This window comes from Mesoplodon densirostris, chromosome 10, assembly GCF_025265405.1.
Source record: "Mesoplodon densirostris isolate mMesDen1 chromosome 10, mMesDen1 primary haplotype, whole genome shotgun sequence".
Taxonomy (NCBI): domain Eukaryota; kingdom Metazoa; phylum Chordata; class Mammalia; order Artiodactyla; family Ziphiidae; genus Mesoplodon; species Mesoplodon densirostris.
The window spans coordinates 103,296,944-103,318,344 of record NC_082670.1 but is presented as its reverse complement, the minus strand read 5'-3'; the positions used below and the strand labels follow the sequence as shown (position 1 = coordinate 103,318,344).

At 42.9% G+C, this 21,401-nt stretch overlaps 1 protein-coding gene across 1 annotated transcript in view; it reads left to right on the top strand.

The window, feature by feature from the left end:
- SEC13 (SEC13 homolog, nuclear pore and COPII coat complex component) overlaps positions 1 to 21,401 on the top strand; it is a 47,277-nt gene that overhangs the window by 11,639 nt on the left and 14,237 nt on the right. The window contains exons 3-8 of the mRNA XM_060110180.1: positions 453 to 568; positions 3,211 to 3,362; positions 3,814 to 3,947; positions 18,594 to 18,727; positions 19,158 to 19,281; positions 20,500 to 20,646. Of these exons, the coding sequence (XP_059966163.1) occupies positions 453 to 568; positions 3,211 to 3,362; positions 3,814 to 3,947; positions 18,594 to 18,727; positions 19,158 to 19,281; positions 20,500 to 20,646 (807 nt within the window). The remainder of the gene's footprint in view (positions 1 to 452; positions 569 to 3,210; positions 3,363 to 3,813; positions 3,948 to 18,593; positions 18,728 to 19,157; positions 19,282 to 20,499; positions 20,647 to 21,401) is intronic.

The following is a 21,401-nucleotide window of genomic DNA, read 5'->3' as shown; positions in this document are numbered from 1 at the left end:
CCAGACGTGCATCATGGAGGACCTGATTGGGGCCTGCAGGCAGTCAGTGGCCTGCTTCTTTGGGTCAGCGTTAGCCCTGTGTTCTGGCGCTGAGCCAAACCTCCCTGGCGGCCCACAAAGCCTCGGAACACAGTGGGGCGTGAGGAAGGAGCTAGGCAAGCTTCTCTTCTCCCACCCACCCTGCAGAACAGGATTGGGAAGGACTTCCCCTGGGATGTAGAGGGTCTAAAAGCAGCTGCGTGTGGTTTTTCTTGTCCCTTTCAGAAGGACATTACCTGTCAGAGAAGTGAGAACGTTGACATGCTAGCTTCCTGCCTGAAAGTGATGATTCTTTGAGGTTTGATTAATTTCAGGTAGATTCAGGTCCCTACTAGACTCGGTCCTGGTGACTGCCCCCACCCCACCCCCCTCCGCCCAGCCTGCCGGCTTCCCGAGCTGTCCTCTCTTTGCAGCATGATGCCCAGATGGACTACTACGGCACCCGCCTGGCAACCTGCTCATCAGACAGGTCCGTCAAGATCTTCGACGTGCGCAACGGAGGGCAGATCCTCATCGCCGACCTCAGGGGGTGAGTGCAGCCAACCCCGGGCAAGGTCTCAGAGAGTGGGCTTCTCCCGCAGTGCAGTCAGCGGAGAGGACACCCGGTCCCAGCCAGCTGGCTGCCCTCGTCAGGTATCCCAGGCTGATGGAGCCCGGAGCGAATCCCAATTCTGCCGCCCAAATGCCCACTGGCAGACCTGGGGTGAGGGAGTCAGTTACAGGCTCTCAGAGCCTCCACCCACTCACCCCCAACACAGGTGCCGCTGTCTCCGCCCAGGTAGAGCCTACTCGCAGCAAGCGTCCAGCGGCCACTGCTCTTTTCAAAAGTGGGAAACTAGCTTTTTTTTTTTTTAAACAAGTTTAGCTACCACCTGATCTAAAGTGACTCAAGGCTGGTGATCTAAGAATGTAATAGTAATTATATAAATCCCATAATTCTGCCTGTTTGCCTGTGGCAGGTCCTCAGTGAATATTTACAAATGTTTCATTTACCTTTCTCCCTGTTGAGATTCTTGAGATCCTGGCTCTCAGTTTTGTGGCCGCACTCTAGTGCTTTCCCTCAGTTCACTACCTCAGGTAGATGGGGTTCTTAACCTGGGTACCATGGATCTCCAAGGGTTCTGTGGGTAGAATTCAGGAGGTGGTGAACTGGGAAAGGGAAAGAATTACCTCTTTATTTTCAGTGACTCTGATATTTAGCATTTCCTTCAATTATGGCTATAGGCCAGGAACCGCAGTAGAATTCATAGTACCTGTCACTTTGTTACCAATAGGAGTCATAGATTTTTTTAAAAATAAATTTATTTATTTTTGGCTGCGTTGGGTCTTCGTTGCTGCACGCAGGCTTTCTCTGGTTGCGGTGAGCGGGGGCTACTCTTCATTGCGGCGCGCGGGCTTCTCATTGTGGTGGCTTCTCTTGTTGTGGAGCATGGGCTCTAGGCGTGCGGGCTTCAGTAGTTGTAGCTCGTGGGCTCTAGAGTGCAGGCTCAGTAGTTGTGGCGCACGGGTTTAGTTGCCCCGCAGCATGTGGGATCTTCCTGGACGAGGGCTCGAACCCGTGTCCCCTGCATTGGCAGGCAGATCCTTAACCACTGCGCCACCAGGGAAGACAGTCACAGATATTTTTATATCACTTTACAGTTGTTGTAGCTTTCTCAAAACAGCATTTATGCTCATCACTATTTTGAAGTTAGAATAGTTATTAGACTTGCCACTAGAGTTTGTTACTTAAAGTGTTAACAAAGAAGCACACGTATCACTAATAACATAAATTGTTCTTTAACGTTTTGATAACTGTGTATCAGTATAATTGGGTTTTCTTTATAATCCTAGCTCTATGTATTTTATCCATTATTCTGAGAAGGGACCATAACGTTCACCAGACTGCACAGGAGAAGTTAAGAATCACTGACAAGTGGGTGTTCAGTACATGTTTGTGAATGGGTTAAAAAAGACATAGCTAAGTCAGTAGCCGTTTCGGGACATAGGCCTAGAAGTTCCACCTCTTCCTGAGTGTCAGGAGTCAAGTGACTCAGGAGCCAGATGTCGCCTTCCCTGCTCAGCAGCCCGTGGCTGAGCAGAGAGCTCTGAGGGCGAGGCCTGGCTGCCAGCACTGGCGGGGGCTGCACCGTCTGCTGTCACTCGGTCCTCTGCCCTGCGTTTTCCTTGCGCTCAAAGTATGAAAAATATTGGAGGGTAATAAATTCAGGCCCCCATTCTTCATTCCCTCAGTTAAAATTATGCTAGTTGTAGGACGTTTGAGTCTACAAGAGTTTCATTAGCAACTCCTTTGTAGAGACTGGGGTTGGCCCATTGTCCCAGCTGGAGGGAGGAGAACTCTGAGTGTCAGCAGTCCCGGGGTGAATGGCTGAGCAGGGAGCAACACTCAGAGCTAACAGGCATCAAGCTTGTGTTTTTTCCTTTTCTTGTACCAAGCACTGTTCTAAGCTCTTTACTGAGTTATCACAGACATTTCCCTCATGACTGCCACGTGAAAGAAGTCTTGTTGACATCTCTCTTAAGAGACAAAGACAAAGAGAGGATATGGCCCTGGCCTAAAGTCAAGCAGCAAGTGAGTGTGGAATGGGTGTGAAAGAGCCTGTCCCATCCCCTCTGTGCCACCCACCTCTTGTGTGCTGGGTGCCCCCCGTTCTGAGGGACGGCCCCAGTACAGAGCCTGGCACAGGGTATGTGCTCAGACAGTGAATGCACAGAGATGGGAAGAGAAGAGAGCGACATGCCTTTTGATAAAGTTAAAAGAGTAGTGGCAAGTATCAAAATGAAATAGTTACTGCGTCCTCAAGGAGGTGACCGTCTGGGAAGATGAGTAGTGATTCATCTACAGATACATCCTGAGCACTTGTGGGGGTAAACCCTGGATCTGTTGGTGACTGTGCTGATGACAGTAGATGTAGACTATGCTGGCCACCATCTGGGGTAGGTGAGGGCTCTGCCGGGTCGGGACAGAGGGGCTGACTCGCCTTCGGCCTCAGGGTCGTCACTGCCCAATGACGGTCCCTTTTGGAGTGACATATACACAGCTCTCCTTTTTGAAATTTTTAGGCAGTTCTGTCCTGAGAAGCCATTCATTTCTGTCCAAAGTAGTGGCTGGCAGGGCACTGTGGGTTCCTCTGGCCCATCTGAGCAACCTCTGACCCTCTCCCCTTGCAGTCATGAGGGTCCTGTGTGGCAAGTGGCCTGGGCCCACCCCATGTATGGCAATGTCCTGGCATCCTGCTCCTACGACCGGAAAGTCATTATCTGGAAAGAGGAAAATGGCACCTGGGAGAAGACGCACGAGCACACGGGACACGACTCCTCAGGTACACTGAGTGTGGCGGGAGAGGGCGGCGGGCAGAGGGGCCCTGGGGGAGAGGGGGAGGCCTCTGTTTTGGCTAACGCTCAGCTGTCCCCTTGTGATGCTCGTCGTTTGTCCCCTGGGCTTCGGTTGCTTTTCTGTTACTCTTTCCACAGCAGAGGTAAGGCCTGAAGACCTAAAGCCAATCCAAAGCAAAATGAGAAAAGCAAAGACAACATAGCGAGATTTTTGTTTTTTTAAGGTTTATTCATTTTAAGTACTGGCCTTGTTCTCAGATTATAAGATAGGCTTTAGTTTATGATGATATTAGTAGTGATGGGTTTTTTAAATCTCCTTAATTGACAAAATTACAACCTCCCCCGGTGATCCCTACAATTTTTTTTTTTTAGAAATTTAGTAAAACAGTAAGTCTCAGAACTGAAAGTCTGCTCACTGTGCCTCCCTCCTTCTTGCAGTAAACTCTGTGTGCTGGGCCCCCCATGACTACGGCCTGATCCTAGCTTGTGGGAGCTCGGATGGAGCCATCTCTCTGCTGACTTACACCGGGTTGGGCCAATGGGAAGTGAAGAAGATCAACAATGCTCACACTGTAAGTCACACCCTTCCTGTGTATAGTGGGTAGCTCTGTGGCCTTGCCATGTGTCCCCTGTTCACTCCTTAGAGAGTGGCAGGAACAGTGTCACTGCTGTGCGGTGGACCAGCGGAGGGGGCTGCTGATCAGACATGCTTGGGAGAGCAGCTCTGAGCCTCTCTGCTCTAAAGCCAGACAGGCTGCATCCAGGGAGGCCAGGCTGCACCAGCCTCATTTAGCCCATGGCAGGGTTGGCACTGGTCCCTCCAAGTCGGGGAGGGCCAGGGCACTGGCAAGGTGGCAGCAGTAGGCTGCCTAACTGCCACCCTTGCTGTGGACACCTCAAGTTGACATGGCCTGCAGTGGTCATTGGGACCCCTGGAACTGAGTGGTGTTAAAAATCATCATAGGGGGCTTCCCTGGTGGCGCAGTGGTGGAGAGTCCGCCTGCCGATGCAGGGGACACGGGTTCGTGCCCCGGTCCGGGAAGATCCCACATGCCGCGGAGCAGCTGGGCCCGTGAGCCATGGCCGCTGAGCCTGCGCGTCCGGAGCCTGTGCTCCGCAACGGGAGAGGACACAACAGTGAGAGGCCCGTGTACCTAAAAAAAAAAAAAAAAAATCATCATAGGAATTTAGTTCTCTACTTGTAGTCATTGGACATTAAGGTTAAAACAGTCAAGAAAGCACAGTGGGGCTTCCCTGGTGGCATAGTGGTTAAGAATCCACCTGCCAATGCAGGGGACACGGGTTCGAGCCCTCGTCCAGGAAGATCCCACATGCCGCAGAGCAACTAAGCCCCGTGCGCCACAATTACTGAGCCTGCACTCGAGAGCCTGCAAGCCACAACTACTGAGCCCGTGCACCACAACTACTGAAGCCCGCGTGCCTAGAGCCCATGCTCTGCAGCAAGAGAAGCCACTGCAATGAGAAGCCCACACACCACAATGAAGGATAGCCCCCACTTGCCGCAAACTAGAGAAAGCCCACACGCACCGACAAAGACCCAACGCAGCCAAAAATAAAATAAAGTAAATTAAAAAAAAGAAAGAAAGAAAGCACGGTGGACAGTGAGGGGAAATCTCACATTTCTTGAGCGTCTATTGTATGTCATGTAATCCTCTCAAATGTTTGTGAATGAAAGAAAAAATAACAAATGTATGGATTTACAAGGTTACCAGTCCCGTTCTCATTTTATGATTAGGTAAGTGAGGCTTAGAAAAAGTAAGTGACTTAGAGAAGGTACTGTGCTGAGGTTAGAACCCTTGAATCCATCTACCTTCTATCTACACAGCAGTCCAGCTTTCACGGCCCCAGCACTTCTGAAAACTATACAGATGGAAGTCAGCAGCCCCAAGTTTGACACTGTACTTTTGCAGTTCTCAAATTCAGGGGGTCCACAGCCTGCCCAGCCTTCAAGGCCCCAGGAGCCTGTCTCAGGGTCTTGTTACTTGGGACCCTGTGATCCCCATCTGCTGACTAACTTGCAAAACTGAATAGGCTGAGAGGCTTCTGGGAGGATGGTGGGGAATGGCAACTTAGTGCTTGAGTCTTTTCCAGTCTTTGCATAGAAACCAGCAGAGCAACTAGGTAGCAAAAACAAAACCTCCTGAACAACAGTTAACAACAAAATTGGGTAGCAAGGTATTTCCACAAATTCCAAAATACAAGCAGAGAGCAGTGGACCACCGACAGCCGCAAGACTGCGAGGTATTGGCATCCGAGCAGGAGGAAGAAGTAATGCAATGCCTTCCACCACACCTGAGGAGTACCCCAGGAAGAGCCAACAGGTGTTCACTGGAAAGCATAGCTGGCCAGTTGGCAAACAGCAGCTGTTTGAGAACAGGAATTTTGTACTTTTGTTTGTAACTTTTTTAAAAATTAAGATAAAATTCATATATCATAAAATTCACCCTTTTTTAAAAGTATACAGTTCTATAGTTTTTAATATATTCACGAAGTTGTACAACTCTCACTGCTAGTATCCAGATCTTTTTCATCACCCAAAAAGAAACCCCATTAGCAGTCACTCTCCACCCCACCCTACTCCTAGCCCCAAACAATGCTAATCTGCCTTCTGTCTGTATGGATTTGCCTATTCTGGACATTTCCTGTAAATGGAATCATACAGTATGTGGTCTTTCGTGACTGACTTCTTTCACGTAGCATGTTTTCAAGGTTCATCCATATCATAGCATATATCGGTGCTTCGTTCCTTTTTATGGCTGAATAATATTCCATTGTGTGAATATACACACTTTATTTTGCCATTCATCAGTTAGTGATCATTTTTAGCTATTATGACTAATGCTCCTACAAACATTTGTATGTCCGTTTTTGTGTTTTTAACTTTCTTGGGTAACTACTTGGGAGGAGAATTGCCAAGTCATGGAATCTCTGTGTTTAACTTTTTGAAGTACTGCTAACTGTTATCCAAATTAACTGCACCATTTTACATTCCTGTCAGCAGTTATGAGGATTTCAGTTTCGCCACATCCTTGCCAACACTTGTTGTCTTCTTTTTTTGTTGTTGTTGTTGTCTTCTTTTTGATGATAGCCATCCAAGTGGGTGTGAAGTAGTACCTCATCATGGTTTTGATTTGCATTTCTCCAATGACTAATGGTGTTGGGCATCTTTTCACGTGCTTATTGGCTATTTGTATCTCTTCTTTGGAGAACTGACATGGGGCCTGGTGGTTGCATGACCTCATACCAGGTGAGGGCAGGGGGCCTACCAAAAGAAAGACTAAAGGGACTTGGGGAAATCAGACCCTCATGACCCACTGGGCTTGCTTCCACAGTAGTGCCCCTTGTGAGCAGAGGGACACAGAGCCAGAGAGGGACACACACTGAAAGGAAAGAGAGGATGTAGACCAAGGTGGGGAGAGGAACAGAGCCAGGAAATCCCAGAAGCAAGCTGTCACATTTGTTACTACTACACAAAAACAGACACTTCTGAACTTAGAAAGGCTTTCCTGAACCTCATTTGATCAGGAAAACTAATTTCACTTAAAAATAACGAAGAAGTATTTGAGGTGAAATCTCAAAAGTTTTCCTTTAAGAAAGTGTTTTCCTTTAAGAAAAAATGAATATGCAGAATAACATTCTCACAGGCAGTGGAAGAAAGACATGCCCACAAAAACAGAACCAGTTGTCACCCACTATTTCCAATCAAGCTAAGAGACTTTTTTTAAATGACATAAGACATTAAAAAATAGCATAAATCAAAATTAGAAAGACTTAGAAGAAATGAGGTGACAGAACTCAGGAAAGAGTTAGAAATTAAAAATTATTTCACAAATAAAGACTAAACTAGAAGGAATACCAGAGCAAACAAACACAACAGATAATGCCTTAAGAGAAATAGTGTGAAAAAGGAAAAAAAGAAAAAATGAAGAAATAAAAAGATTTTGACAAAAAGTGAAGACAAGCAGAGATCAAACGTGAATATTAGGATTCCAGAAGAAGAAAACAGAACAGATACTAAAAACTGATTCAAGAAAACTACCTTAAAATTTAAAAACAATATTTGAAACTACATATTGAGAGAACATACCCTATACTTGACTATCAACCCAGAATCACCAGCAAAAAGACCTAAGTACAGTGAAATTACTGGCCTTAAAGGAAAAAAAAAAAAGTCCTTTGGGCATCTAGGCAAAAGGAGCCATGGAACTTACAAGGGAAACAATTGGATTATCTGGCTTTTCAACAGCAATGATCTGTGCATGAGAAAATGGAGAACACATTTACAATACTCAAGGAAAGAATGTGTGAGCAAAGGATTTATGACTAGCAAAGTTGACTTTCAAGTTCACACAAAGACTTAAATACAGAAGTTCATAGCCACTTTAATAGCCAAAACCTGGAAATAATCCAAATGTGTATGAACAGGTGAATGGGTCAACAAATTGTGGTATATCCATACTACAGAAATGCTACCTAGCAATAAAAAGAAATGACTATTGATAAACACAAGATAAATGAATTTTAAAATACTTACGCTGACTGGAAAAAAATCAGGCAAAAAGTACATACTGTGATTTCATTGTATGGAAGAGCAAAGTGTAGTGACAGCAGATCCGTGGTTGCTGAGCGTGGGGAGGTGGGCAGCAGAGATGGATTGCAAAGGGATCCCAGGAAACTTGGGGATGATAGATGTGTTCATTCTCTCTTTTACCAGTAATTATCTTTTTAATCACTTCTTTTTTTTATTGAGGTATTAACTAGTCACCAAGCTGTATATCACATCCCCATGACTTACTTATTTTATAACTGAAAGTTTGTATCCATTCAGCCAGGCTGTCTTTTGGTTGGAGCATTTAATCCACTTATGTTTGAGGTAATTACTGATATGTATGTTCTTACTGCCATTTTGCTAATTGTTGTGGATTTGTTTTTGTAGGTCTTTTTTCTCCCCATCCTCCTTTGGTTTTCTCTTGTGATTTGATGACTAACTTTAGTGTTGCATTTAGATTCCTTTTTCTTTTTTGTGTGTGTATCTATTGTAGATTTTCAGTTTGTGGTTACCATGAGGTTTTGGTATAGCAGTCTGTATATAAACAAGGTTGTTTTAAGTTGCTGGTCTTTTCATTTTAAATGCATTTCCAGTATCCTGCATTTGTCCTCTCCTCTTCTCATGATTGCTGGTTTTGATGTCATATTTGTGTGTGAATGATTTCCTACCTTTACTGTATGTTTGCCTTTACTGGTGAGCTTTTCTATTCATAATTTTCCTGTTTCTAGTTGTGGCCTTTTTTTCCCACGCCTAGAAAAGTTCCTCTAGCATTTGTTGCAAAGCTGTCTGGTGGTGCTGAAACCTCTTAGCTTTTGCTTGTCAGTAAAGCTTGTGATTTCTCCATCGAATCTGAATGAGAGCCTTGCTGGGTACAGTATTCTTGGTTGTAGGTTCTTCCCTTTCATCACTTTAAATATATTGTGCCACTCCCTTCTGGCCTGCAGGGTTTCTGCTTAAAAATCAGCTGATAACCTTATGGGAATTCCCCTTGTGTGTTATTTATTCTTTTTCCCTTGTTGCTTGTAATGTTTTCTCTGTCTTTAATTTTTGTCAGTTTGATTATTATGTGTCTCAGCCTGTTCCTCCTTGGGTTTAGTCTGCCTGGGACTCTGCACTTCCTGCACTTGGGTGACTGTTTCCTTTCCCATGTTAGGGAAGTCTTCAGCTATTATCTCTTCAAATATTTTCTCAGGTCCTCTCTCTCTCTCTTCTCCTTCTGGGACCCGTATAATGTGAATGTTGGTGCATTTAATGTTGTGACAGAGGTCTCTTAGACTGTCTTCATTTCTCTTCATTCTTTTTTCTTTATTCTGTTCCGTGGCAGTGATTTCCACCATTCTGTCTTCCAGCTCACTTAACCGTTCTTCTGCCTCACTTATTCTGCTATTGATTCCTTCTAGTTTATTTTTCATTTCAGTTATTGTATTTTCATCTCTCTTTGTTCTTTAGATCTTCTAGCCCTTTAGTAAACATTTCTTGTATCTTCTCAGCCTGTGCCTCCATTCTTTTTCCAAGATCTTGGATCATCTTTACTATCATTACTCTGAATTCTTTTTTGGGTATATTGCCTATCTCCAGTTCACTTAGTTGTTGTTCTGGGGTTTTATTTTGTTCCTTTGTCTGGGACATATTCCTCTGCCGTCTCATTTTGTCTAACTTTCTGTGATTGCATTTTCTGTTCTGCAGGCTGCAGGGTTGTAGTTCTTCTTGCTTCTGGTGGATGAGGCTGGTCTGAGAGGCTTCTGCAGGCTTCTTGATGGGAGGGACTGGTAGACAGAGCTGGGTCTTATACTTCTGGTGGGCAGGGCCGGCTGTGGGCTCAGGAAGACTTTAGGCAGCCTGTATGCTGATGGGTGGGGCTGTGTTCCTGCCCTGTTAGTTGTTTAGCCTGAGGCGTCCCAGCACCAGAGCCTATAGGCTGTTATAACTGAAAGGTTATACCTTTTGACCTCTTTCACCCATTTTGCCCATCCCTCATCCCCACTTCTGGAAACCACCAATCTGTTCTTTGTATCCATGAGCTTGGGGGTTTTTATTAATTTCACAGGTAAGTGAGATCATACAGTTTTTGTCTTTTTCTTTCTGGCTTATTTCACTTAGCATTATGCCCTCAAGGACAATCCATGTTGTTGCAGTTGGTAAGATTTCATTCTTTTTTATGGCTGAATAATATTCCTGTGTGTGTGTGTACACACCCCACCTATTTAACCATTCATCCATTGATGGACACTTAGCTTGTTTGCATATCTTGGCTATTATAAATAATGCTGCAGTGAGCATGGGGGGTGGTGTGCAGATATATTTTGAATTAAGGGGGTTTTGTTGGGGTTTTGTTTGTTTTTTGGTATAAATAGCCAGAAGTGGAATTGGTGGGTCATAAGATAGTTCTCTTTTTCATTTTTTGAGGATCCTCCATACTGTTTTCCATAGTGGCTGCACCAATTTACATTCTCACCAACTGTGCACAAAGAGGTTCCCTTTTCTCCACACTTGCTGTTTCTTGTCTGTTTGATAATAGCTATTCTTGACAGATGTGAGGTGATATCTCATTGTGGTTTTGATTTGCATTTCCCTGATGATTAGTGATGTTGAACATCTTTTCATGTACTTGTTGACCCATCTGTGTATCTTCTTGGGAAAACCATATATTCAGATCCTCTGCCATTTTTAAGTTGAATTATTTGGTTTTATTACTGAGTTGTATGAATTCTTTTATATTTTTGATATTGACCCCTTATTAGATACATGGTTTACAAATATTCTTTCCCATTCCGTAGGTTGCCTTTTCACTTTGTTGATGATTTCTTTTGCTATACAGAAGCTTTTTGTTTGATCTAGTTCCCCTTATTTTTGCTTATGTTGCCTTTGCTTTTGGAGTCAGACCCAGAAAATCATCACCAAGATCAATGTCAAGGAGCTTAGCACTTATGTTTGCCTTTAGGAGTTTTATGGCTTCAGGTCTCACATTCTTTAATCCATTTTGAGTTCATTTTTATGTACAGTGTAAGATAGTGGTCCAGTTTCGTTCTTTGATATGTGGCTGTCAAGTTTTCCCAACACTGTCTGTTGAAGAGACTGTCCTTTCCCCATTGTATATTCTTGGCTCCTTTATCATAAATTAATTGGCCACATATGCATGGGTTTATTTCTGGGTTCTCTGTTCTGTTCCATTGATCTATGTGTCTGGTTGGTTTTTTGTTTGTTTTTTGTTTTTGTTTTTGTTTTACATTTTAGTGATGGTAGAAAATATCAGGTAGACAAGTAAATTGTAGATAGCCAGTAACAGTGTTGTAAAGAGTATGTGTCTGTTTTTAATGCCAATACCATACTGTTTGATCACTGTATCTTTTTAATAAAGGGGTCTTTTGTGATTCCATACAAATTTTAGGATTGTTTGTTCTAAACAAACAATTTAAATTTTAGGATTGTACTGTGAAAAATAGCATTGGAATTTTGATAGAAATTGCATGGAATCTGTAGATTGCTTTGGGTAGTATGGACACTTTAGCAATATTATTTCTTCCAATCCATCTGCATAAATATCTTTCATTTGTGTTGTCTTTAATTTCTTTCATCATTGTCCTCATTGGTTAAATTTATTCCTAGGTATTTTATTCTTTTTTCTTTTTTTTTTTTGGCGGTACGCGGGCCTCTCACTGTTGTGACCTCTCCCATTGCGGAGCATAGGCTCCGGACGTGCAGGCTCAGCGGCCATGGCTCACGGGCCTAGCCGCTCCGCAGCATGTGGGATCTTCCTGGACCGGGGCACGAACCCATGTCCCCTGCATCGGCAGGTGGACTTTCAACCACTGTGCCACCAGGGAAGCCCGGTATTTTATTCTTTTTGGTGCAATTGTAAATGGATTGTTTTCATAATTTCTTTTCTGATAGTTCATTGTTAGTGTATAGAAATGCAAGAGATTTTTGTACATTGATTTTTTTTCCTGCAGATTTATTAAATTCGTTTATTATTTCTAACAGTTTTTTGGTGGAGTCTTGAGGATGTTCTATATATAATATCATGTCATCTCCAAATACTGACAGTTTTACATTTTCCTTTCCAATTTGGATGGCTTTTATTTCTTTTTCTTGCTTGATTGCTCTGGTTGGGACTTCCAATACTTTAATGAGTAAAAGTGGCAAGCATGGACATCTCTGTCCTGTTCCTGATCTTAGAGGAAAAACTTTCAACTTTTCACTATTGAGTATGATGTTAGCTATGGGCTTGTCATATATGGCCTCTATTATGTTGAGGTACATACCTTCTATACCCACTTCGTTGAGAGTTTTATCATAAATGGATGCTGACTTTAATCAAATGCTTTTTCTGCATCTATTCAGATAATTATATGATTTTTATCCTTCATTTTGTTAATGTTTTGTATCACCTGGATTGATTTGTGGGTGGTAAACCAACCTTGCATCCCTGGAATACATCTCACTTGATCATGGTGTATGATCCTTTTAATGTATTGTTGAATTTGGTTTGCTGGTATTTTGTTGAGGATTTTATCATCTTTGTTCATAGTTATTGGCCCTTTTAGATTTTCTGTTTCTTCATGATTCAGTCTTGGAATGTTCTGTGTTTCTAGGAATTTATCCATTACCTCTAGGTTGTCATTTATTTGCATATTATTGTTCATAGTGGACTCTGATGATCCTTTGTATTTTTGTGGTATCAGTCTGTATTTCATTTATTTCTGCTCTGATTTTTGTTGTTTCCTTCCTTCCACTGACTTTGGGCTTCATTTGTTCTTTTTCTGGTTCCTTGAGGTGTAAAGTTAGGGTGTTTTTGAGATCTCGTTTGTTTGTTTCTTCAGGTGGGTATTTATCACTGTGAACTTCCCTCTTAGAACTACTTTTACTGCATCCCATAAATCTTGGTGTGTTGTATTTCCATTTTCAGTTGTCTGAAAGTATTTTTTTTATTACTCTTTTGATTTCTTTTTTTTTTTTTTTTTTTTGCGGTACACGGGCCTCTCACTGTTGTGGCCTCTCCTGTTGCGGAGCACAGGCTCCAGACGCACAGGCTCAGCGGCCATGGCTCACGGGTCCCAGCTGCTCCGCGGCATGTGGGATCTTCCCGGACTGGGGCACGAACCCGTGTCCCCTGCATCAGCAGGCAGACTCTCAACCACTGCGCCACCAGGGAAGCCCTACTCTTTTGATTTCTTTGTTAACCCATTGGTTGGTCAGTAACATGTTGTTTATTCTACACATATTTGTGGATTTTCCAGTTTTCTTCTTGTAATTGATTTCTAGTTTCATATCATTTTGGTCAGAAAAGATGCTTGATAGGATTTCAGTCTTCTTAAGTTTATTAAGACTTTTTTTGGCCTAACATATGGTCTATCCTGGATAACGTTCCATGTGTATTTGAGAAGAAAATATATAGGCATACCATGGAGATAGTGCAGGTTCGGTTCCAGACCACCACAATAAAGCGAATATCACAATAAAGGGAGTCACATGACTTTCCTGATTTCCCAATGCACATAAAAGTTATGTTTAAACTCTCCTAGTCTACTGAGTGTACAATAATAGCATTATGTCTAAAACAATGTACATACTTTAATTTAAAAATGCTTTATAGGGCTTCCCTGGTGGCGCAGTGGTTGAGAGTCCGCCTGCCGATGCAGGGGACACAGGTTTGTGCCCCGATCCCGGAAGATCCCACATGCCGCGGAGCGGCTGGGCCCGCGAGCCATGGCCGCGGAGCCTGTGTGTCCGGAGCCTGTGCTCCGCAACGGGAGAGGCCACAGCAGTGAGAGGCCCGCGTACAGCAAATAAATAAATAAATAAATAAATAAATAAAAATGCTTTATAGGTGAAAAAACTAACCATCATCTGAGCCTTTAACAAGTCCTAATCTTTTTGCATCAGTAACATCAAAGATCACTCATCACAGGTCACCAAAACAAATGTAATAATAAGTTTCAAATATTGCAAGAATTACCAAAATGTGACACACAGACAGGAAGTGAGTAAATGCTGTTGGAAAAATGACGCCAATTGACTTGCTTGACATAGGGTTGCCACAACCTTCAGTTTGTGAAGAACTCAGTATCTATCAAGCGCAGTGAAACAAGACACAATAAAGTGAGGTATGCCTGTATTCTGCTACTTTTGGTTGGAACGTTCTCTATATATCTGTAAAGTCCATCTGGTCTAATGTGTCCTTTAAGGCCATTTTCTGTCTGGATGATCTATCCATTGACATAACCCTACTATTATTATATTGCTGCCTATATCTCCTTTTAAGTCTGTTAGTATTTGCTTTATATATTTTGGGTTTCCTGTGTTGAGTGCATAAATGTTTACAAATGTTACATCCTCTTGTTGAATTGACTCCTTTATCATTATCTAATGCCCTTCTTTGTCTCTTATTACAGTCCCTGTATTAAAGTCTATTTTGTCTGATACAAGTATAGCTACCCCAGCTTTTTTGGTTTCCATTTGCATGGAATATCTTTTTCTATCCCTTATTTTTTCAGTCTGTGAGTGTCCTTAAATCTGAAGTTAGTTTCTTATAGGCAGCATACAGATGGTTCTTGTTTTTATAATCCAGTCAGCCACTCTATGATGTCTTTTGATTGGAGAATTCAGTCCATTTACATTTAAAGTAATTATTGATAGGTATGTACTTATTGCCATTTTGTTTTTTTCTGGCTTTTTATAGTTCTTTTGCTCTCTTCCTTTGTGGTTTGATGACCTTTAATGGTAAGCTTAGATTCCTTTCTCATTATCTTTTGTGTATCTACTATAGGTTTTTGCTTTGTCCTTACAATGAAGTTTACATATATAACAACCCATATTAATAGTCTATTTTAAGTTGATTACAACTTAAGTTTGAACCCATTCTAAAGCTCTACATTTTAAAAAAATATATATTTTTTTAATTTATTTATTTACCTATTTATTTATTTTCACCATGCCAGGTCTTCACTGCAGCATGCAGACTTCTTAGTTGTAGCATGCAGACTCTTAGTTGCAGCATGCAGACTTCTTAGTTGTGGCATGCGTGTAGGATCTAGTTCCCTAACCAGGGAACAAACCCGGGCCCCCTGCATTGGGAGTGCAGAGTCTTACCCACTGGACCACTAGGGAAGTCCCTAAAGCTCTACATTTTTACACTCCCCACCCACCTTTTATGTTTTGATGTCACATTTTACATCTTTTTATCTTGTGTATCTTTAATTACTGTAGTTACAGTTTTTATTTTTTTTAACCTTCATAATAGCTTCATAAGCAATTAATCCACTGCCTTTAATATATATTTACCTTATGAGTATAAAACGTATGGAAGATTTATACTTTCATATGTTTTCTTGTTACTAATTAGCACCCTTTCTTTTCAGCTTAAAGAAGTCCCTTTAACATTTCTTGTAAGGCCATTTTAGTGGTGGTGAACTCCTTTAGCTTTTGCTTATCTGGAAAACTATCTTTCCTTTAATTCTGAACAGTAACTTTGCCAGGTAGAGTATTCTTGGTTGGAATTTTTTTTTTCTTTCATCACTTTGAGATTCATTTGTTATCTTGATTGTAGTGATGGTTTTACAGAGCATACTGATGTCAAAGTTCATCAACTTGTGCACTTTATGTTCTGTTAATGTCAATTAGATCTTTCTTTAAAATTTGGAGTGTAGGGGGCTTCCCTGGTGGCGCAGTGGTTGAAAGTCCGCCTGCCGATGCAGGGGACGTGGGTTCGTGTCCCGGTCCGGGAGGATCCCACATGCCGTGGAGTGGCTGGGCCCGTGAGCCATGGCCACTGAGCCTGCACGTCTGGAGCCTGTGCTCCACAACGGGAGGGACCACAGCAGTGAGAGGCCCGCGTACCGCAAAAAAAAAAAAAAAAAAAAAAAAATGGAGTGTAAAGAATGCACTGTTTCCAGTATGCAAGAACTCAAGGACTGTTGTTTCCATGAGCCCTGCCTGAGGTATCTATTAAAGAATAAGTTTTAGACAACAAAAATGACTAGAAAGACATCCATTTAAATATACAGTTAATTTTAAAGAACTAAGACTAAACAAGGTCCTGATCGTGTGCTCGGCTAAGATAGATAGAGTATAACTGTTAAAAAAAAACAGTGTGCAGCACAAGCAGCTGGTACCATTCACATGAACCCCCCCCAAAAAAAAAACGGGCGGGGAATGGGGAGGGCATTGCAAATACTTTTTTAAATGTTATTAGTAATCATATTGACAATATTATTCTGAGACTATTCTGCTGTGTGTTAAATGAAATAAAATAAATAATTATGTACCAGTGAGCATCCCTAGCACCAGAAATACACTTGAAATACAATTTCTCACTAAAAGAAACCAGAGCTCTTGAAGAAATGGCTGATCCCAGGTCTCAGGCAGGAAAAGTACAAACATCTTGTCATACCAGGTAGAAATGATCAGTGACATACTCTTTGACATACTAGGGTTATGTCAAAGGAGCTAACGTGAACAGGCTCACACTGCCAAAGATGGGCAGTTTGAGTGTAAAAAATTAGAATAATGGCAGTGAACTGAAACCTGTCAATTATGCTTCAATCCATGAGTTCATCCTGATACTTAAAAGAGAATCAGTCATCTTTGGAGAATGACAGAACTAGTTCAGAAAGAATCAAGCATTTATCTTGCCTTTCTTATCTGATCTGTACCCCTCGGGAAGCAAATATTAATGAGTGAAATTGCCCCTGTCTAGAGTATTCCATGTAATAAATGACAAATAAATGAATAGAATGACAGTATCACCATTTTGTAATGCCCAGTGAATTGAGAGAGGCGTAAATTATTGACAGGTGGTAATAACATAAAAAGAGAGACAGTCTGACATCATGTGCCTCCTGACGAAGGAACACACCACCACCACCTGTAGTCTTGGCAAAGGGAAGAAACCTGAGTCTGATCCAGTAAGATCAGATGGGGAATCTATAAATTAGAAGATGCAAGAAACATCAAAAAAATGTTTACTCACACTCGTCAGAATAACCATCATCAAAAAATCTACAAATAATAAATGCTAGAGAGAGTGTGGAGAAAAGGGAACCGTCCTGCACTGCTGGTGGGAACGTAAATTGATGCAGCCACTATGGAGAGCAATATGGAGATTCCTTAAAAAACTAAAAACAGAGCTACCATATGACCCAGAAATCCCACTCCTGGGCATATATCCAGACAATACAAAAACTCTAATTCCAAAAGATACATGCACCACAGTGTTCATAGCAGCACTGTTTATAATAGCCAAGACATGGAAACAACCTAAGTGTCCATCGACAGACGAATGGATAAAGAAGATGTGTACATATTTACAATGGAATATTACTCAGCCATAAAAAGAATGAAATAATGCCATTTGTAGCAACATGGATGGACCTAGAGATTATCATACAAATGAAGTTAAGTCAGAGAAAGACAAATACCATATGATATCTCTTATATGTGGAATCTTAAAAAAATGATACAAGACAGAAATAGACTCACAGACATAGAAAACAAATCTATGGGACTTCCGTGGTGGTCCAGTGGTTAAGACTCCATGCTCCCAATACAGGGGGCACAGGTTCAATCCTGGTTAGGGAACTAAGATCCTGCATGCCGCATGGTGTGGCCAAAAAAAATAAAGAAAACCAACTTGTGGTTACGAAAGGGGAAAGGAAGAAGGATAAATTAGGAGTTTTGGATTAACAGATACATACTACTGTATATAAAATAGATAACCAACAAGGATTTACTATATAGCACAGGGAACTCTATTCAATGTCTTGTAATAACCTATAATGGACAAGAATCTGAAAAAGAATGTATATGTATAACTCAATTAATTTGCTATACACCTGAAACTAACATGGTATTGCAAATCAACTGTATTTCAGTAAAAAAGAGAATATTGCAATTTAAACAAAATTTTAAATGGCAAAACTAAACTAGCACCTAGGGATGCACATTTGGATGACAAAGCTAAAAAATAGACGTTAGAAATCAAAATAATGGTTACTTACAGGAGAACAGAGGGGCTATGATTCAGGAAGGACATAAATGATAGGGCTTCTTGGGTAAATGGTAGTTTTATTTCTTGACCTGGGAGTGATTACAAGAGTGCTTTAGAGTAATTCATTAATCCATATATTTACTTTGTGTGGTTTTCTGAATCTGTGCCCTCCCTTCGTATGTTTGGAAAATGTTCTTTTCTTAGATTCCTGAGATTCCCTAATTCCTTCTTTAAATACATGTGCTGAAAAATACATGCACTGTTAGGAATCCTTGAAGAGGAGTTCTGGGTGGCTAATCCTTAGTTCATTAAAACAGCTGCCCTGGGCTTCCCTGGTGGCGCAGTGGTTGAGAGTCCGCCTGCCAATGCAGGGGACACGGGTTCATGCCCCGGTCCAGGAAGATCCCATATGCCGCAGAGTGGCTGGGCCCGTGAGCCATGGCCGCTGAGCCTGTGCGTCCGGAGCCTGTGCTCTGCAACCGGAGAGGCCACAACAGTGAGAGGCCCGCGTACCGCCAAAAAAAAAAAAAACAGCTGCCCTGCATAATCCAGTCCTGAGAATTGCAGAGGGCATAAACATCAGCGTTGGGTCTGCAGAAGCAGTATCCTTTTGCCAGGCAAAGGGGCAGAGTCACCACAAGTCCCCCTTCCCCCTCCTTACAGATTGGCTGCAATGCCGTCAGCTGGGCCCCTGCTGTCATACCTGGAAGCCTCATAGACCAGCCATCTGGGCAGAAGCCCAACTACATCAAGAAGTTCGCATCAGGCGGCTGTGACAACCTCATCAAACTGTGGAAGTAAGTGGGGCTGGTGAACTTCTCAAGGGGACACTTCTCACCTTCTACCCTACCACGACTCAGCCTCAGTTCACCAGAAACGGGACCAACTGTCTTTTTCCCTTCTGCCCATAGAATACTGTCTTCAATCTCTCAGAGGACATCCTTTTTTTAAAAAAAAAAAACTTGCCCTTTACTCAGGAGCTTTGACTCTTCCTAATTCACAACTGCTAGAGCCGACTTGTTGGCTGTGGAGGAACAGAGCATTTCCTGGAGGGCTTCTTTATAGCTGGTGAACTGAATAAAATTCTGTAGGTTCAGCAAATGTTATCAGAAAGGTGGAATAGCTTCTCCACCCCTGTGGAGCCTGTGGAGTGGGGGAGGAATGGAGCTGTGGGAATGGCACCTGGGCTGCTGCCTACTGAATTCTCCCCACCATCTCCCCTGTTAGGGAGGAAGAGGACGGCCAGTGGAAGGAGGAGCAGAAGTTGGAAGCGCACAGTGACTGGGTTCGAGATGTGGCCTGGGCCCCCTCCATCGGCCTGCCCACCAGCACCATCGCCAGCTGCTCCCAGGTCAGCTCAGACCTGTGCAAGCATCCTGTGTTAGTTAATCTCAGGAAGTCCCATCAGCCCTTACAGTTCCCCTAGGGGAAATCCTTGAAGGGGAAGGGCAGGAGACAGGCAACTGTAGACCATTGTAAATAAGGGAGCACCTGGGGGGCTTCCCTGGTGGCACAGTGGTTGGGAGTCCGCCTGCCGATGCAGGGGACACGGGTTTGTGCCCTGGTCTGGGAAGATCCCACATGCCGCGGAGCAGCTGGGCCCGTGAGCCATGGCTGCTGAGCCTGCGCGTCCGGAGCCTGTGCTCCGCAACGGGAGAGGCCACAACAGTGAGAGGCCCGCGTACCAAAAAAAAATTTAAAAAAATAAATAAGCGAGCACCTGGAGCCCGGTCATCACGCAGTGAAGCCTTGGTCAGAAGCCACAGTGGCTTTCTTCCACTGAGCCAAGAGCAACACCAAATTCACGACTAGTTTCCCCTCCTGACCCTTTTGTGGATAGGGAATGGAGGTACCCAGGCATCATTCTGAGAGTGTTCCCAAGCAAGGACCAGGAGCAACGGGAAATTGTAAGACCTTGGGCTCGTCGACCTACTCACTATTCCCAGACAGATAACAAAAGTAAGACCAAGGATAAGCTTTTAATTATATGCTAACACCCAAGATGAGAGTTAAGCCTGGCCTTTTACGTCATTTGAGCCTTTTCTACTTGGTCCTAAATTTGAGAGGACCAAGTAGAACAGGCTTAAATGATGTAAAAGTTAAGTCTGTTTGTTCTGTTTTAGTTTGTTTTGTGTGTGTGTGTATGTTGTTTTGTTTCTTGGTCCCATCTCATTATCTGAGCTTGGCTTTTAGACAGCTATACCCATTCAGTTGAGAAAGTACAGAGCCAGAGGGAGCCAAAACAACGAAGTTACTTGGCAGATGTCAGGAAAGCCCCAGAGAAAATTTGAGAATTAGCAGTGCAGACAATGAAACCAGTATGAGGAAAGGAACCTGGGAGACTCCTGACCAATTTGAAGTGTGTTCCTGGGGTAAAGGGATAAAAGCAAGGGTGCTGGGCTGGAAATTAGTCCTCAAAGCTGTGAACACTGAGGAGGTCCTTGGCTGTGCTTTGCCCTGAATCCCCCACCCTATTCCTGCGAAAGTCCAGTGTAGCTCCAGATTGAGAGGATATCACCAGGGCAGGATTGCTGCCCTCGTCTCCTGACTCTAGCCTGTCTTTTCCCAGGATGGTCGAGTGTTCATTTGGACCTGTGATGATGCCTCGGGCAATGCGTGGTCCCCCAAACTGCTGCACAAGTTCAATGATGTTGTATGGCACGTGAGCTGGTCCATCACAGCCAACATCCTAGCTGTCTCAGGCGGAGATAATAAGGTACATACACCCTATTTCCATGGCATGGCACACAGGGCCCTGTTTATCTTTAGTTTGTCCAGTAGAGGGCACAGTTGAATCTTCCATCTAATGCCAGGGTTGGGAGGAACCTGAATGAAGACTGTTTTGAGCATGTCTCTTATTTACATCATTAATTCTTACGACCCCCCACCCAAACCCGAGGGGTTGTATATCCCCCTTACACAGATAGAGAGGGTGACAGAGATTTGACTTGCACAGGGGTCATGAAGCTGTTCAGTGGCCTAGCCAATAATGAGAGCCAAGGTAAATCCAAAGCCACCACCCTGGCAGTCCATCACCCTGACCATTTGACAACCTCATCTTCATGGTAACGTTTAGTTATATGTAAAATACATATAACAGAGTTTACCATCTTAACTTCTTTTAAGTGTACAGTTCTATAGTGTTAAGTATTGATACATCCACGTTATCCTGCAGTCATCACTGTCATCAACCCAGAGCTCTTCATCCCAAACTGAAATTCTGTGCTCTTCAAACAGCACCTCCCCATTCCCCCTCCCCCAGCCCCGAGCAGCCCCCATTTTGTTCTCTGTCTCTATGAATGGACTACTGTAAGGACTTCCTGTAAGTAGAATTATAAGGAATTTGTTTTTTTGTGACTGGCTTGTTTCACTTAGCACAGTGTCTTTTTCTTTTTTTTTGAATTTTTGTACTTTATTTTTTTATATGGCAGGTTCTCATTAGTTATGCATTTTATACATATTAGTATATAC